A 14,023-nucleotide genomic window follows, 5' to 3' on the forward strand; every position below is an offset into this window, starting at 1 on the left:
TTAAGAAACAGTAGAAGAGAGAAAGATGGCTCTAGTATAGTAGGTTAAAACATTATCTAAATCAATAGGAATTACTCCAGCTGTGTGTAGAATGGCAACAAATAGCAATTGTGTAGTTGTAGTTCAAGCTCTCCCGGGGGGCTTAGTAAATAATACAGTACTGTATAGCAAGTCACTTGTATGCCTTTAAAGACAATTTAAGTGATGATAAGATTTTTGCAGAAAATCAGTAATTTCCATAATATTGTTATTTCTGTTCACCACTGTCTTGTATCTGATAATACTTTACTATAGTGAAGCTGGAGCTAAAAACTTCAGCAAAGCTGTTGATGGTTTTGATGTAAAAGTCAAGTGTTACACATGGACTATGACACATGTAGTGTATACATGTTCATATACATGTGTCATCTGTACTAATTATCTAATGTTAGTAATGTCCCATATGTAGCTTGATGCTTATGAGGTCATGACTTTCAAATGGGAGAAGAATGTATATACTCTATAAATCCCGTACAGTTGTTTATCCTTCATATCCTTACAGACAGAAAATAATGCCAATGTATCAATGCAGTCACCAAGAAATATCTTTGAAGTCCCCTGTAGTCCCTGTTGGTGACGGAGATGAACTTCCCTATTGGAAGTTACCCAAGTCAAATTTCCTCAGGCGTTGTACTATTAGAAGAAATTTAAAGTTTATTGTTTTTAAAAACATCCATTTAGACAATAAGGCCAAACATTTCCAGTGTGTGCAATCCTTTTGTTTTCTTCCTGTTTTGTTTGTTGTTGTTTTAGAACAACGCAACTGTTTCCATACATTACAATAAATCCTGGTTAGTCTATTGATTATGTATCCCATAGTTCACAACTTGGTTGTATCCAGGAGTCAACACTAAAACAGTACTTTCTCAATGGGTGAGAGAAAAATTTGAAAAAGCGCATTTAAATGTTTTCTTTGTATCTTTGGATTTTTTTGGTTTGCATTTATTTGAATAATTTAAAGATGTAGTCTTGTTCAATAGGTTTTCTGTAGTCTTCTCTGGAGATATTATAGATATCAAAAAGTTTCTCATCCAATACACAAGATAAAGTGCTTATTTTAGCTCGCTCTATGTCCCCTCAGTAAAATATATCAGGATACCTAGGAATATGTGTAAGGAGAAATACAGAGGTAGAGACAGTGGGGACGTATGAAAGAAAAAATGTAACTTATTCTGGTTTTGTGAGCTAGAAAAAGGTGTATGGCCTTTCATATGTCTGTTGAATTTTTTCCTTTTCATTTGTGATTCAACATTGAAGAAATATCTGGTTCTTGATTTTTTTAATTGTCTTAGCTTTTCTCTCACTTTATATTCACAAGTTCCATGTAAAGTTACCAGTTGCATTAGAAGTTAATGGTTTTGGTCTTTAAGATAATATAAAGTTAGTTCGAAGTCCGGACAATCTGTTTTAAGTTCTAAATTTGCTTACAATCCATCACAATTATTTTAAATTTAAAAATTCTGATACTGTTTAAGTTTTAAAAAATCGGAGCAGGTTATGTTTACTAAGAGAATTAAACCATAAAACAGAAACAATGACCTTTGTACTGTAAAAATGGTTCTGTATTTGAAGGACATGGACGATAGTGGGGGTTAACGTAACAATGAAAAAGTGACTTTGGGACCATTCTCTCTGGAAAGTGTGAACAGAAACACACACTCTGCTAAGAAAGGTTTAAGTTCCACTTCAGCTCATAAGTCATTATCCTCCTCAGAGGTACTTCTAATAGATCTTGACATTTTAAGTACTTAATTAAGAGCAGTTTCACACACCCATGACATTTGAATAAGAACGGTCTAATTGCCCATTCCATAAGATCGTTTTAATGGGAGAAGAATTTCTGATGAGTGACTGGAAGTGTGATTTCATGGACTGAGCTGATGAGCAGGGGTCAGCTCTGAGGCAGGGAAGCAGTTTGTCCTCCCTAATCCTGGCCATCCTGTCTTTGGAACCTGCATTAGATGCACATTTACAACTGTGTACACCTAAGCAAGAAAGGAAAAGTGGAAAGAGAAGTGATGAAAAAGGTGCAAGAGAAGAGAAGTGAAAAGAGTTTGAACAGTAGCCAGACATTACTGTGATGCAACTCTCCATGGCACTAGAGCCATGTCAGAATTACGTTGTAAATTTAAGGATGTTACATAGTTGATTACTTTACTTAGTTATTTCGCTTATAAAATATTTAATTGTAATGTGGTTATACACTTCAAAATATCCAGGCAAGAGCTAAGCAACAATAATAATTGTGGGTCTTATTGCTAACATTCTAAACCGGTATATTATAAAATTAAGTTATTAGTTATTAAATTAAAAAACTTTAATGTATATAACTTTTTTTATAAAATAACATCTTTTATTTAAACACAGCCATATCCTTACAATTAGTTATGTGCAATTTCAGTCATCAGTGATACATTACTACAATGTCTTACATGACATGTGTGAGCATACTGAAAGTACATCTTTCTAAAAATGTATAGTGCTACCCTGACTCTTCTGAAGTCACATTATTAGGGCTAAGAGTTCATTTTAATTATCTGATAGCAGTGAGGAGTCAGCTCTATGCAGGTCTAGCAGTATAACCTCAAATCTCACTTGCTGTTCTCACTTATAACTTAACTCAAATTTGTATGGCTGTAGGCTCAGTCTAATATGGATGTGTTGTGTACTGTGAAAAAACTGTGAGTATCTGCAGACTCACAGAGATTACTTTGTGAGAGGAGCTGATATTTTAAGTAACAGGCATAACTTGCAAAGAAAATTGATCAAGAGCAAATATGTTGAATTATTCTATAATATGCACTTCAGAAGTGTTCTTCTCACAAAGTCAGTGCCTGGTTAGGATACTTCAAAATCTACATTAGTGGTAATTTCTCTTTTACTTGAATTTTCATACCTCATTTGATAGGAATTTTTGAAAATATGCCCCAAAGCTGGTCTAAGATTGTATAACTTAAACCTTATTATTTTATTGAATTAAAAAACCCTTTTTTTTTTCATAAAATACCATTTTCTTTCTTAGTTGTCATGGACTTCTAAGAATCCAGTATTCAGATAAAGTAGAATCATAGAATGTCCTGAGTTGGAAGGGACCCACGAGGATCATGGAGTCCAACTCCTGTCCCTGCACAGGACAACCCCACAGTTCACACCATGTGTCTGATGGCATTGTCCAGTCTCTTCTTGAACACTGTCAGGCCTGGGGCTGTGGCGCCTCCCTGGGGAGCCTGTTCCAGTGCTCCACCACCCTCTGAGTTAAGAACCTTTTCCTAATGTCCAACCTGAACCTCCCCTGGTACATCTTCCTGCCATTCCCTCGGGTTCTGTCATTGGTCACTAAAGAGAAGAGATCAGCGCCTGCCCCTCCTCTTCCCCTTGTGAAGAAGCTGTAGACTGCAATGAGGTCTCTCCTCAGTCTCCTCTTCTCCAGGCTGAACAAACCAGGTGACTTTAGCTGCTCCTCACACGGCTTCCTTTCCAAACCCTTCACCAATTTTGTGACCCTCTTCTGGACACTCTCCAGTAGCTTAACGTCTTTTTTATCCTGTGTTGCCCGAAACTGCACACAGTGCTCCAGGTGAGGCTGCACCAGTGCAGGGCAGAGCGGGACAATCACCTTCCTGACTGGCCAGCAATGCTGTGCTTGATGCACCCTAGACACGGTTGTCCCTCTTGGCTGCCAGGGCACACTTTTGGCTCATGTTCAACTTGCCGTTTACCAGAACCCCCAGATCACTCTCCACAGAGCTGCTTTCCAGCGTCTCATCCCCCAGTCTGTATGTACAGCCAGGGTTGCCATGTCCCAGGTGCAAAGTGTGGCACTTGCCCTTGTTGAACTTCATGTGGTTGGTGATTGTACAGTTCTCCAGTTTGTCCAGATCCCTCTGCAGGGCCTCTCTGCCCTTGAGAGTGTCGACAGCTCCTCCCACCTTTGTGTCATCAGTAAACTTACTACGCAATCCCTGAAGTCCTGAGTCTAAGTCATTTATAAAGACATTGGAGAGTGCTGGCTTAAGGGAATACTGTAGATACTTTAGCAAATAATTTATGAATACACGATGTGTTATATATTGCAGTTTAACCATTTAAGTTTAGCTTTTTCTAGGAAGTTTGTGAATTTTTACAATATGGCCATAGTGTAGTTGGATTTTCTCTTTTTTTTTTTTTTTTTTTTTGTTGTGTCTTTGATATGTCTGGAAAATCTTATAGTATATATTCAATTGATACAGGCAGGGGTAAGAAGAAACTACAAAAATCAAAGATTAAAGTACTGAAGGAGGTCAACACTGGATGATTAAGCAAAAGAAGGAAGTTTTAAGAAAGGAATTTAAGCAGCAAAATGAGATCACTTGGTGTGCTAACAGCAGGAGACAGCTGTTGTGAGCATAGTAGGCACTGCAAGAGGCATTAAATCTGGACCGGGAAATGGGATTTGAAATGCACATGAAAGAGAAGTTCATTTTGCAAGGAAGCATGCACTTTCTCTGTACTGAGTCCAAAAAGTTTTCCATGTCTTAAGTATGCGGGTTAAGTTAAAACTACAGCTTAAACTGGAACAGTGGTTTGAGATGCCTGAAATGGAAAACGTCTTCTCTATTTTTACCGCTCTTTCTTCTTTATCCTATGGTTCCTGGCCTCATGCTGCTCCTTCATGCCTCCTTGTGCAGACTCTGCTGCTTATCCCTTGGTAGTCCACAGGGAGCTTTAATTGAAAAACCTCAGCAGAAGGGCCCAGTGAACAGAGCAGAATTTTCTGTTCGTAAGCAGGAATAGACAGTAGGGAGCAAACTGTTGGAGCTGCTTGGCTGTGCCTTGCAACTGCATCCTAAATACATGCGAGCAGAACATTTGGCAAAGCTCTTGTGTAATGCATGACTTCTGTCCTGCTCTTTACTGTCAGCCACCTATTCATTGTTCTCAGAAGCTATACTGGAAGCATTCACTTTAAGAACTGTATTAAAAAAAAAAACACACAACAACAATAAAAACCCACCAAAAAAAACCCCACAAACAAACACAAAAAACAGGTTTTAGACTTATTTTGAATGCGTTGAAAGAAGTCTTGCAATTGAAACTCAATGAGAAAGCTTTTGATGAAATATAAATTTACTCTGCTCTATTATTGTTAATTTTAAGAGCAAATTGGTTATTAAAATATTTTAAATGCTGGATTGATAACATTATTCTTCAGCTATAGAATCTGTGTAGTTTTTTCTGTAAAAGCATGCTGGTAGCAACTTGACTGTTGCAAAGTTATGGATTCACTAAGCTCAGCTGGTAAAGTATGGTGGCGGTACAAGCTTTTCAGAATATGTGGGTCCAAAATAAAACTACTTAGTGTGCATGTATTCTCGTTTGACACTTTTTTAGTTCTTGTCCATCTTATGGAACAGAAGTATCAAATGTAATACCAGATTTTTGTGGCAAAATTTTGAATAGAAGCTGAAATTCACAGTGACTTATTCTTCCTTGTTTGCCTTCTTGTTTTAAGTACCTGAAGAATGGTGGCATCCTCCATCTTCTTTCCCACATCGTTCTCACCTGTTACTGCTGTAATTTTTTTGTGCATTCCATTGTTTGCATTTTAAACCTTGCCTTGCTTTTCCCTATGAATCTGCCAGTTTTTGCCATCTTTTGCATGTGTGCTCAGTGGTATCTTTTAATCTCAGGGTACATAACTCTAGGTAGCATTGTGCAAGTACTACAAAACTCAGTCCTGGATCCTGGAATATTAGGTAAATAATAAATGATAAGCTGAAGGGTGGAGATAATAAAATATATACATTTTTGGAGTATTGTACTAACATGAAACCTCTGCAAATAATAGCAGGAGAATGAAAATGCTTTAAGAGAGATTTGTGACCGCCTTTGCTTTATGAAATGTAATCTGGATCTGACATGGATAATGGAGTAGGAAATGGAATAATTTGGAATTAATCACAAACAACTGATAAATTGAAAAGAAACACTGGAAAAATAGACCTGGTAGCAAGATGTGTGACTTAATTGACTGCAGAGTTGTAATGGAAGAAATATAGACAGCTGAAGTTTTTAGAAGAGCAAAAACAGCAAGGAAGTGAAGATCAGAGATACTAAATTTTGCTTGCAAAGGATGGATACTGTTCCAGAAGAGAGGTGGCAGTTTTTGAGCATTTAGTGGAGAGATTTTAAAGTAAATTAGGATAAAGATGAACCTAGAAAAAAAATCTTTTAAGATTGAAATAAAATAAAATGACACTACAAAAAGGATAAAAGATCAGCTGTGGTGAATTGAGAGTCAGTGATCAAGAACTGGTGGAGCAAAATAAATGCCATTACTTGCAAAACAAGAAGCAGTGTTTAATAAAGATATGGCTTGACAAATTTGTTAGATCCAATTAGGATCAAATGTGAATAGGTAAGACCCAAGAAACAAATGACAACGTGTCATTTGACATTAAGATGGCAGAATTCAACAAGATGATTGACAATCTGTGTTGGGAGTCACTGTGCATAGAGAGGAATGAGGGAACGGTTGGAAAGTGTTCTTTTCCTCATTTGCTCTTATTGTCATTTACTGCATTGCTCACTTGCATTCAGAGCCTCAAGAAAGTGAATGTGATTTCACATTTCACTTTTGCCTGTTGTTACAAAACCACGAATTGGAATGCATGGGTCTGAAATTTTTCCTTTTATGTGTAAATACACCAAACAGAAATGTGTAAGACGCATTCTAGTTTTAATTTGATTTTACGGAATTAAAAGGATCAAAAACATTAACCTTGAGCTAAGACTACCAAGGTTACAAAGAAAAGATTCATGTCTAATTTGCTACAGTCTCTTGAAAACACCAGTATGCATTGCAAAATTCTCAGTCGTGCATATAGGCTATTTATTTTTTCAGTTTTGGAGAAATCCAGATATCAAGCACGTGGAAGTTCACCAATTTGTTCTTGAAGAGCAAACTCTCTTGTGTTAGATTGAAGCTTTGACAAAGAATTTTAAGAAAACTTGCAATTGCATTTTTCTTTCATCTTTTGGCACATAATATGAAACTCTTTTCAGCTCTTCAGGTGTCTTGGAGTGCGCTGAAAGCACTAAAGGTATTTAGACCACTTCAGGTATCCAGGTTACCTTTTCACATTTTGATGATAGTACAGCTTGTGTTGTCAGTGGTGGGAGGTTACATCCTATACTAAGTTGAGTGTTTGTACTAGGGCTATCAGTATTGCAGACTCTGTGGATTTTTTGGGTAGACATCTGCTTTTCTATTTTTTTTTCTTATCTTCAGTTTCTCTGAACCTCTTTATATGAGGGAATTGATAGTGCTGCAAGCAGTTACAAAGGTACACAAAGAAAAGTAAGTTTTATGGCAGAATTCTGTGGCTAGTTTGAAACTAAAATGTATAAATCAATTGACCTGTGTTCAATTGTGCTGAAAATCTGTTTTCTTCTACAGTTATTGCACACTCTCTGTACTTGACCTTAATCTGTTGTTCTGGAAATACAGCTATGACTACAGATGTGCCCTGTAAATAGGAGACCTTACCATGAGGAATGTGGTTGTCTGTAACTGATTTTTAAAAAGCGTATTTGTTATTCAGTCTGATTCAGAAAGAAGTGTTTGTTGAGTCAGATCTGACTTTTCACAGCAGAAACAAACTTCGGCTGTAGATTTTCCTTTCTGTCTCTTGCAGTGAAATATTTTACTACTGTGAAATACTTTCTGTTATACGTGTGCTGCACTCTAAAACAACTCCTGGGTGTTGGAATTGATGACGAAGTTTTAATGACTCATTCAGTGTTCTTGGTTTTTGTTCCTGTGCTGTGAATGAAAGGGAATTAGGAGTTATCTACTCAGTACTTTTTCCCAAAAGTGGTTTTTTGGTTTGTTTTGTCTTTTCACAGCATGTTCCCTCTGGACCTGGTGTCTTCTACAGTGTAGCATTAGGATATTAAAGAAACAAAATTATACCTGTCTCCCTGAGACACCATTTCACAATCATACTCATATTCAGACACTTTTTTATTGTTTTCAGCCTATAATTTTTTTGTCTATTTCTTTGTTATCAACTCTAATGCTCTTAAAATTCTTCTCTGTCTTTAATGTGTACCACCTTCAAATATTCCATCAGAATAATGTTTTTCCTTTCAGTATTTCTTGAGCAAAGTAAATATGTGGCTATTTTAATCTTCCTTTGTAAATTATTCTCTAGTCTCTTGACTTTTTTTCTCTGAATTCCATCTAATTTGTCAATATCTTTCTGGGATTGAGATGCCTATAAGTGAATGCAATATTGCAAATGTGTAATTACCTCTCTTCTCTCTATTCAGAGCTTATGTTTATTAATGTTGCACATAGAAGATTCGTATCTAAATTGCTATCCACTCTGCTTGTAGGGTTTTGTCATTACTGCTGCATCACAGATTTTTATCTACTGTTTCAGATTTGTTTTTCTAGTATGCATGTTGCCAGATACTGTTTCTTGCATTTCCATTTCGTAATGCTTTTATTTCATTCCACACACATTTCTAAACCCCAAAATCTGATATTTCTCTTACTCAGGCAGGTTATTCAGGTAATTTTGCTTCATGAGTTTCTTGCCTGTATGACTCTTGGAAAATAATTTTGCTTTAATACATACTCTTTTTTCTGCAAATATTTAATAACTTCTAGTGCTGCCCTGGGGATTCAGTTTTGAGATTCTCCATCTTATTTTTGTTAGCTTTCCTAGGTTTGAAAAACTCACTCCCATGATCTCCCTTATTTTATTAAGTGGTTACCAGCACAGAGGTGGCAGTTCCTGTATGTGCATGAATTCATTCATACGTGTGTGTGGGGTTTGTATGTATGTATGTGTATACCTACTCATGTATAATGTGTTTATCTACTCTTCCATTTAAAACAATGCTGTCTACCTGCAGGAGGAGGAGGAAGAAACATATGAACAAACTCTAGAATTCCGCAGAGGAGGGGACGGTCAGCCAAGACGGTCCACACGGCCTACTCAACAATTCTATCAACCCCCAAGAGCTAGAAACTAATTAATAAGAAATAAAAGGTAAATATATGATATTGGCATTTTTTAATGGTTTTAGATTTCAATAAATTTTATCTGAATTGTTCTGTGTTTCAGTGTTCTTCAGTCTCTGTGAAGTTCATGAAAGAACTTCCTTGACCTTTACTGGTATTTGGCTGTAATTGACCTCAGAATTGGGTTGCAGATCACAAATATTTTTAACAAATAAATTATTGTAATCACCATTTTACAAGCAAATAGACAACTTGAAATTCCTAGAAAAGACTTGTTTCTCTTTTGGAAAAAAAAAATAATTAAGCAACAGCACATGTATGACTGACTTTGTTTAATAGTGGTAATCTGCAGGCGCAGAACAGTGATTGCTGCATCTATGGGGAACTATGGATATTAAATAGTGCCTCATTATTTAAGTGAAACTTTTATGGTTGTGTCAGTTTAGAAACCACTTGTTGCAATCACCTATGTGGCAGATAATGTTCGGCATATTGTTTCTAAATTGTTTTACAGATATTGGTATACTTATTTTAGAAGTCGGAGATGCATGTTTCTCTCGATTTTGTGGCTGTTGGAAGAGCCTTAATATACCTGTGGCAAGAGGCTAGACAATAAAACCACTTTGGCAAATAGTGCTTTAACTTTGCTTTATGTAAGGACTCATGTGGTCTGAGCAATCTTTTACTTGATACTTCTGATAACAGCAGTGAGTTTCGTTCACGTACGTTGGACCATCTTCTTCCCTGAAATAAGTGGTTGCAGTCCCTGCTGAACTTAATACTGTCTACACCTGTCCAAAATCCCATATTCTACTTACTATGAACCATTTATTTGGATAAATATTCTTTCTAAGGTTCTTCTTAGCATGGAAAGGATAATTTGCACACTGAAATCTAAAATCTGTGAGTTCACCATTGAATGGGGAGGTCCAAGACCTAAAAGTATTTAGCATCCTCTATATCTTGAGGATATACTTGCACCTATATTTTATTAATTAGCAGAAATTAAGGGATTCCATATCATTCTCAAAAAATACACCTGATCTGTATGTTCAGAAATCTAGAATGTCCAGCCAGATAAAAGTTATAATTACTCTACTGAACAAATCAGGTATACTTCACTGCTTTCATTTTACTTGTGGATCTTCTAAATCTTTAATTTCCAAATGTTGATTAAAAATCTATCCTAAAGAAGCAAGCTATTTGATATACAGCTACAATATATCTTTCTCTTGAATCTGATATTTTTATTTTTCCTGAACTCTTTTTAGTTCCTTCTCTTGTTCCAGTCCTTCATCTTCAATTGGCTTAATGGGTGCTACTAATCTCTGCAGCTGTTTCTGACATGCAATAACACTATTTTATTTTTTTTTGGTTATATGCTAAAATACCTTTTTCATTTTGGGAGGTACTGGCAATAGAAGACCAAAATTTATTCCTGACTCTTGCCAAGGTGGTCATTATTCTATTTTTGCCCATATCATTGGATTTTCTATTTTAAGTGCGTGCATCAGTCGTTATCAGTAAACATGTAGTGAGATAATTTATGCAGGATGCATTGGCACATGCACCGAGCTGAGTTCTAAACCAGCTCAGTCGGTTCAGAGGAGTCTCAATGTGATGAGCTGAATGAAATGTGCTCAGTGTTGATGAAATGAGGTATTTCCTGTGTCCTCTTTTGGCCCAGGACTGTTTACTTCAACATCTGCTCAAGTTAGAAAAGTTGTGCCAATTTGTCATCCAAAACTGAACGTATTAACCCAGAGCAGTGTACAGTCAGTGGCACCTTAAACCTGGTAAATTTTGGCTACTTTTGTAAGTCTCTCTCTGTTGGAATATTATGCACTTTGCCTTCTACAATACAGATAATAAATATCGTAGGAGTTATACATGCCTTAAATAGTAATCACTATGAACAACAATTCATTATGAGAAAATACAATTTACTCCTCAATAAGAAGATTCGTTCCCTCCAGATCAAAACATTCAATACTATCTTCTTTGGCTGCTGTTAACTGAATTGTTAGAAGTTTAATTAAGTGGAGACTGTCTCCAATGGCTAAAAGGTAGTCAACTAGAATATTTGTGTATTTTATAATAAAATTATTTGCTTTATCTAGCTATTTTAATTAGCTACATTATCAGATTTAGGTTTGTATTTGGACAATTTCCAGTATTCATCTCAACTACATTTCAACATAAAATAATGTAACAGGTATTGGATGTTAACACCAAAAAGAGGTTGGCAAGATATGAAATTAAATACTTTGACCTTAGATTCTTGAAATACTAGGATCACACAGGTAGAAAAAGAAAACAGAGAGGCAGGAGATGTCTCCTATATAGAGGTTGAGTGGTGCTGCTTAGGCATAGTTAGCTTCTGTATTAGTTCCAGTCAAAACCAATCCTTTATTTTGTCTAGAATTTGCAACTCCCATTTTTATCCTCTGCCACTGTGTTCTAGTGAATATTTGGAAAACTAAACATGGTGTTCCTTTCTTTTCAAGAGTGTGACATTCGTGGCCATCTCTGAATAGTGTCAAAAAGTGGCAATTCTTCCTCAGTTTAAGAACACTATTGCCCGTCTTTCTGACGATAGAAATATGGTAGTGCTGTATCCAGAAGCTTCTACTGTGTGGTTCAGAGTAGCTTTCACCTGCTAGATTTGCTTTCTTAAGCACATGTGAAGTCCAGTGTAGCTGCCCTCATTTGCCTTGTTTGGTAGGTAAACTGAAGTGAGGAGGTGTTTATTGTAATACTGTGGTGGAAATATTTTTCAGGTTTGGCTTATGGCTCCCCATAGTACATCTTGTGCTACCATATGACTTATGCTTATGTTGCATTTTGAAATGCACTACACGTGACCTAAGGAGTGGAATCAGAGAGAAACCAGTAAAGATAATCTATTAAGCTTTAAAAAAAAAAAATTGGTGGATGTGATAAGTTCTTATCTGATTTTAAATATAGGCAGAAAATTGAACATAGTCCTTTTCTAAATGACTTTCAGTTTACCCAGACTTCTGCAGCAGTGTTATTTTAATGTCTTGACATGTTCAAGAATATTGAATGTCAGTTTCTAGAAATGGATTTCTATGCATTTTTCCTGCTTTTTATTTCTTAGAGCTTTTGAGAGCGTGGCATATTGTTCTTATTTCAAGTTTTTTATATTCTTTTAGAAGAAAATATGTTTTATCAGGGGAGGTTTTAAAGGATATAGTGAGATAATTTTACCACAACTTTTCACTGAAGAATGCTTTACCTCTTCACCCGATCCTTGATGATTTGGACCTTTACTCCCTGAGAAGGAGTACCTCTGTATTACGTAAAGTAACTTTTTCCTGCAGAGAGACCTTGTTGATGATTATTTTATATTATAAACTGGTAAATTCTGGAGAATTTTAATGCTGCAGTGGTGTTGGACTAGATAATCTTTAAATGTCCCTTCCAATCCAAATCATTATATGATTCTATGATTCTGTGATCCGTCTGGAGCGCCACACCGTTACGTGCTTCGAGCATTAGCAACAATTACTACAGCCTTGCAGAAAGTCTTGCTGTGGTGATTATTATGAAGACAGAGCAATAAAATAGTCATGTTAAGGTGAAGTAACAGAAGTATGGGGTAGTCAGTACCTCACTGTGGTGCTAGAAAATGGTTGTTTATTAATATCCAGCAGTGTGAAGCAAAGAACACTAATTCAGAGTTTTTTCAGAGCATTCTATTGAGAGTCCTCAAACCCACTCTTAAGTTGTTTGGGTGCATGAGTCAAATACTAGCTTTAACAGGTCTCTAAAATAAGGTGTTCCTCCTAGAGAATCAAGATATAAGAATTAGAATCTATCAATAATAAAAATACATCCTGAGCTTACACTTCCTGTATAGCATGTCTTGACAGTATGAAAAAGAAGGGGAAAAAGTAATCAGAAATGAACGTTTTGAAGGATCATAGCTTTTGGTAGAGCTTGAAAAAACCTGTGAGTGTAAACCTATGAGTGCTTGGTCATTATCTGTTTCTTGGGTATTCCTTTGCTCTGTGGCAGAATTAATCTGCACCTTGTCAAACTGGCTGTAAAATCTGTATTGAAGTCCTTACCAATGGAGAAACTGCGTTTTTGTGAGAAGTTACTGCCAGAAAGTGTTATTTCCTTGTATTATACCAATCATATTTATTGCATTGTAAGTGCAACCTTCTGATGTATTCTTTTCAAGACATATATCTCTGTAAGTACTGAGAAGCAGATATCTACTCTTTTGGAGGAAGAAAATGAAATAACAGTAAAGTGTGTGTTCCACAAAGAACAGAGAGTTGGTTTTATTTTTATCTATTTTTTTTTCTTTTTATCATTTAGAAACTTTCTTGGGGTGGAAGAAGATTCACTGGCAGCTCCAGCTTGCTGAAGAAATTCTTTCTAGAAGAAATTCTAGCTTTTCCCAAATGACAGAATGGAACAGAGAAAGCTCATGTGAGCAGAAGGAATGTAGACATGACACCACAATAGACTTTTTTAAAGTTCTTAATTATACGAAGCTGAATACTTTTTACATATGAAAGAGGCAAATTGTCATTGCTGCCATCAATAAAACCACAGTGCACTATTCTATTCTTTGCCTTGTATTCTTTTTACTGAGCCTTCATTGTTAGTCAACATAATACTGATGTATCATGATTTTTATTAATTTTGAATTGATTTTGGTTCTAATGTTGTTTCTAGTAAAGTAAAAGTAAAAGATATTTTCTCAGAAGCAGACAGGATTTGGCCTTTAATTTAGATTTCAGGCTAGCATTAGTGAAACATGTTAAAAATTTTCAGCTAATTATTGTACAGTGAAATTCTGTGTTGTCTGTGTTTATTTTCCAAAGTTGCTGAAGGCCAAATTACAGATTTGCTTGTTCTGTTTTTCATGATCTGTGACTAAAAGGTCGAAGGGGGAAAAATAATCATCAGTTACAATAGTCATTTTCTAAATAT

At 35.9% G+C, this 14,023-nt stretch overlaps 1 protein-coding gene across 1 annotated transcript in view; it reads left to right on the top strand.

The window, feature by feature from the left end:
• Positions 1–13,654, top strand: part of TDRD3 (tudor domain containing 3) — a 104,843-nt gene extending 91,189 nt beyond the window's left edge. The window contains exons 13-14 of the mRNA XM_065839187.2: positions 8,944–9,080; positions 13,403–13,654. Coding sequence (XP_065695259.2) covers positions 8,944–9,063 — 120 coding nt within the window. The 3' untranslated portion in view covers positions 9,064–9,080; positions 13,403–13,654. The remainder of the gene's footprint in view (positions 1–8,943; positions 9,081–13,402) is intronic.
• The last annotated feature ends 369 nt before the right edge of the window (positions 13,655–14,023 follow it).

This window comes from Patagioenas fasciata, chromosome 1 (assembly GCF_037038585.1).
Source record: "Patagioenas fasciata isolate bPatFas1 chromosome 1, bPatFas1.hap1, whole genome shotgun sequence".
Classification (NCBI taxonomy): domain Eukaryota; kingdom Metazoa; phylum Chordata; class Aves; order Columbiformes; family Columbidae; genus Patagioenas; species Patagioenas fasciata.